At 35.0% G+C, this 4,302-nt stretch overlaps 1 protein-coding gene across 2 annotated transcripts; it reads right to left on the minus strand.

Moving 5' to 3' along the window:
• Nucleotides 1-1,937: 1,937 nt before the first annotated feature.
• Nucleotides 1,938-3,965, minus strand: LOC122306995 (GDSL esterase/lipase At2g42990). Of its 2 annotated transcripts, XM_043119586.1 has the most exons (4): nt 3,504-3,965; nt 2,687-3,176; nt 2,521-2,598; nt 2,032-2,225 (listed from the first exon to the last, which is right to left on the minus strand). In XM_043119586.1, exons 1-3 carry the CDS (start codon nt 3,870-3,872, stop codon nt 2,555-2,557), a joined length of 903 nt encoding a protein of 300 aa, XP_042975520.1. In that variant the 5' UTR covers nt 3,873-3,965; the 3' UTR covers nt 2,032-2,225; nt 2,521-2,554. The 2 variants fall into 2 exon arrangements, with proteins under 2 accessions (XP_042975519.1, XP_042975520.1); XM_043119585.1 differs by lacking the exon at nt 2,521-2,598 and having other exon boundaries at nt 1,938-2,225; nt 3,504-3,964.
• Nucleotides 3,966-4,302: the final 337 nt, after the last annotated feature.

Genomic DNA, 4,302 nt, shown 5'->3' on the forward strand with positions numbered 1-4,302 from the left:
ACTCCTTAAAAGGTCCCTTTTTTCCACCAAAACGTAGAGGGAATTCCAGTTGGCTTTCTAGCTTTCCAGTTGCTAGGTGACAGCTATGTGGCTGCCACATCGGCCCCCTTTTTTTCCTTTCAAAAGTTATTATTATTATTATAAATTCTTGTGTTAAAATGCATTTATTATAAAATGTTTTCTTCAATCCTCTCATTCTCTCATATTCATTGGTATTTTTAGTTTTTTGTATTCACGACTGTTTTATTTCTCCGACTATACTTGGCCCTACAATTTTTCCGACTAACTTCAGATTTAAACTAAACATCGATGAGTGTAGTCATGAGGGTAGCCCAAGTGACAGTGGTGGAGGATGGGCTCTCAGGGATTCAGGATGGGACTTTGTTGTTGAATTTCTTTTCTTATTACAGAATGGGGACAAATATTACAGTGCCTAACTCATGCAATGAAAATAGGTACGTAGAAGCTGAAACATATTCCCAACTGATATTGTAAACTGGTGGCAATGTTTGGGTGAAGAGCATTGGGAGAAAGAGAGCTTATTATCAAAGGACTATGGCTTATCAATGAGGAGCTTTGTTATTCATAATTAGCCCCATACACCACACACCACATAATTTTTTATTTTTTTATTTTTAAATTTTTTTTTTATTTTTATTCTTCTTAAAATAATTGAATTATTCTACTCATCATCCATATATCACACATTTTGTAAGAGAAAAAAATTAAAAAAAATAATAAAAATAGTGGTGTGTAATGTATGAGACTTATGAATAGAATTTTTCATCAATGAGACATACACTGAGAGAGGCCATTAGACAAGTTGTAGATTCTTCATCGAAACTAGGTGTCGAGGGGATTATACAAGACTTTTCTCTAGCTCCAATGGGCATTAGAGGCATAATACGAATAGATAATGGAAATGAACTTCTCTTTATATACTTGTACTATATATTAATATAGATATAACTATACGTTTGTTATATATAATTTTTTGTTTGCTTGATTATAGGTTTGGTTTTTGCACCTTGACTTAGGCTTTAATGAACATTCTAACCTGATATGTTAGAAGATTACCACAATATTCCTCTACTAGAAGCAAGGGATTTTCATAATAAATTTGGGTGTCCTACTCTTCTTAAAATAAATCTATAAATTATAAGGAATTATAAGTTATTTCTACTATTCATTAATCTCCTAGATATATAAATTATATATAGTATAACTTATGGCCGACTAATTAATGCAATGCTCGAGAGTAATGCTATACACTACACCATAATCTTATTTTCATCACATATTTATCACCATCGGATTATATATTCAATGGTAATAAATATGTCATATCTTATATAGTGGAATGATGGTGTGATATATTAAATTTTCATTTGTGATGAAGTCTTGATTAAAGGATTTAAAAAGTTTTGTGACTATATCTCTGATGAGATGATTCTTGCGCTCTATTTGTTCTCTTTGCTTGTAATTCCTTAGTTCTTTAGATTGATCAGTCGTACTATATATTATTGTTGTAAAAAAAGTGACAAGAGACTATTTCAATTTTATAATACCGCAAAGAATTTAATAAGCTGGACAGCTTCTTTTGTCACTTTGCAAATAGCAACATACTCATGCATCCACAATCTTCATTATTTTCCACCAAATCTCTGAAATATATATCCTTTTGCGTCGCAAAATTGCAAGAGTTTGCAGCCAAAAAAAAAACAGAAGAATTATATTTATATAAGTTTTTTTTTACTATCAATCAATATAATAGTGTCTCACTTCATTAAAAATCTTTAACTTTTCTTTTATTTCAATTCTAGATTTTATACAATCGTCCTTCATTTAAAATATAAAGTTGTAAAAATAACTATAAAAAATGTTGTATGTATATCATTATTTCAAAAAAAAAAAAAAAAAAGATAGACGCGAAAAAGTGAGAGACCGAGGCGGGCCGGGGGACCTAAGCTGAAATTCCATTCCATTGACAGGAGATCAGATGCCAATATATCGTAACATGAGAAGCAGACATCAAAGGAACTTAGCCAGAAACATTTTAAATAAATAATGGGAGATTATCTGACTTGTTTTCTCAGAAGGATGGAAAGCATCCCAAAACACATATTTATTTGCATCTCTGCATGTACATGGACTTTGTGGATCGCAGAGGTAGCTCATCTCAAATGTCCCAGTGCCGCAGCAACCCACTTCTACAACCTCGAATCCTGCCAATCAAAACCATTAGAACCCGTTTCGCTTCCTTACTTTTTTTTTGTTTTGTTTTTCTCTTATTTCATAAGGGGGTGAGAGGTTAGAATCAAGGTTTTCATTTGAAGAATCGGATTATATGTCATCAGACAAAATTGTAACTTGATATTTATCTCTACTGATATAACTAAATGGTTGATAATAATCATCCCTAGCTATAGCTCTACGGCCGCGCAAGCTATACTATATTTTGTACATACTCTATCTATCACAAGTGAATGTACTAACTTTTGTAAGTTTCTAAGGGTTTACCTACTATATTGTGCAGGCCAAGCCCGTACTAGTTTTATAAGCTGGACTTCCGAGTTTGTGCATGAACGGTTATGAATTCTGAAGGCTCGAAATTATTTAATAAAAGGAAAAAGAAAGAGAATGAAGGAAATGCCTATCCAAAGTAAAGAAGGAGAGATTAACTTACCATATGTAGAGGGCCTGGTAATGATTTGCATAAAAATGTTAAATGCATCTGCAAAAACCAGTTCAAGCCCAGGAAGCTCCTTGTTCAGCATTGCCACCAAACCCTTCAATTTCCCATTAAATTCCATGGCCAAGTTGTTGTATCTGTCTACGCAACCATGATTATCCATAATATTTGTGGTCCTCTCTAATGGCAAACATCCCATTGGAGGAACACCAGTTAAGGACATCTTCCGAGCTCCTAGTTCGTACAGTTCCTGAATGAAATTCCTTGCCAGTATGATGAGGAAATCCTCGTACTGTTTGATGGTGAACTGGGATTGTCGATTAGGGAGTGTGTAATAGTTCTCCAGGAAATCGTTTGTTCCCATACTAATCAAGTATAAAGCCTCGCTCAGTATTTCGTTTGCCTTCCCTTCTCCAACATAGTCTTTCAAAGTCTTCTGGTAATCCTTGTATAACTCCACTTCTCTCCATAAAGGTATCACTCCCTGAAACATGCATAGAACTATTTTTCTTTAATTACCACATAATTTTACATAGTAGAGTACCTGAAACTGCATAATTTTTTATTGGATTGAGAAAACTTATCATGGAGTTGGTATTGATTTTGATAAATATTCTATATATACTGAGTATGTGTATGTATTGTGGAAAGTGCACATTGGAGGTAGCATTAAGAAAAAAGGATCCCCTCAAGTTCTTAAACCGAGGAGGGTAAGAAACGTACTTGAGGGTATATTGATTCAGCATTCAGGCTCCATAAATATGGTATTGAGAATACGTATGCATAAGAAAGTGGACATGGATACTTTTACCAGCACATCAGAAGTGGCATCGTCATAGCCAGTTCCAGCAGAGGCAAAGCAAACACCGGTAGCAAAATCTGAGATGTTATACATTGGATCTAAGTAGGCTGGTATTACTGGCTTGAGGCCAAAAGCCTCGGAGATAAAGTCAGGAGGAATGCGACCATTAGAGAACCTTCCGGTTGGGCGGCCACCGGGAAAATCTCGACCATAAGGGTCGAAATTGCTCCTTGCAATTGTCTGAATCTGGTTGTTGTTACCTGCATCCACGGATGAGTCTCCAAACACTATAATTGCCGGAACTTTGGCTTTGGATTTTGCTACTAGTATTAGGATGTGAACCAAGATCAATAACCATGAGACATGCAAGTATGCCATTACCCTTGGTCACTTCAGTGTTCTAGTCTTCAGAAATTGCATGGGATGTATAAAGAACATTTGGTGGAAGCTGGCCAAAACGCACGTATTCATTAATTTCTTGCATTGAAGTAAGTACTCGAGGAATTAATTTTAAGAAGTTTGGTGGGAATTATAACAATACTTTTAATTGGCCGGGACCAACACTCGGCCACAATTATGAGATGTAGGGACTAGGCATGAGGGTCCGTTGCAGTAATGGTCAGGAAACTTCTTAAACTTTGGGGCTGATAGCCTGATATTGGGAGTAATAGGTGAATAAAAAACACGAAAGCCGCACAGGTAGTGAGCCACATACTCTTGTCAGGATAAAGTTTCTTATAATAAACGGGATTTTGACAGTTAAATAAAGAAAAAAATTTGGGTTAAGAGTTAAAAGATATATATACAC

This window comes from Carya illinoinensis, chromosome 4 (assembly GCF_018687715.1).
Source record: "Carya illinoinensis cultivar Pawnee chromosome 4, C.illinoinensisPawnee_v1, whole genome shotgun sequence".
In the NCBI taxonomy this organism is placed as follows: Eukaryota; Viridiplantae; Streptophyta; class Magnoliopsida; order Fagales; family Juglandaceae; genus Carya; species Carya illinoinensis.

Bases quoted from the DNA above. Each gene is read 5' to 3' on its own strand.
- LOC122306995 (XM_043119585.1), bottom strand. From the start codon at position 3,872: ATGGCATACTTGCATGTCTCATGGTTATTGATCTTGGTTCACATCCTA. The intron at 3,177-3,503 runs GTAAAAGTATCC...TGCATGTTTCAG, and splicing joins ATGCCACTTCTGATGTGCTG to GGAGTGATACCTTTATGGAG. The intron at 2,226-2,686 runs GTAAGTTAATCT...TTTGATTGGCAG, and splicing joins TACCAGGCCCTCTACATATG to GATTCGAGGTTGTAGAAGTG.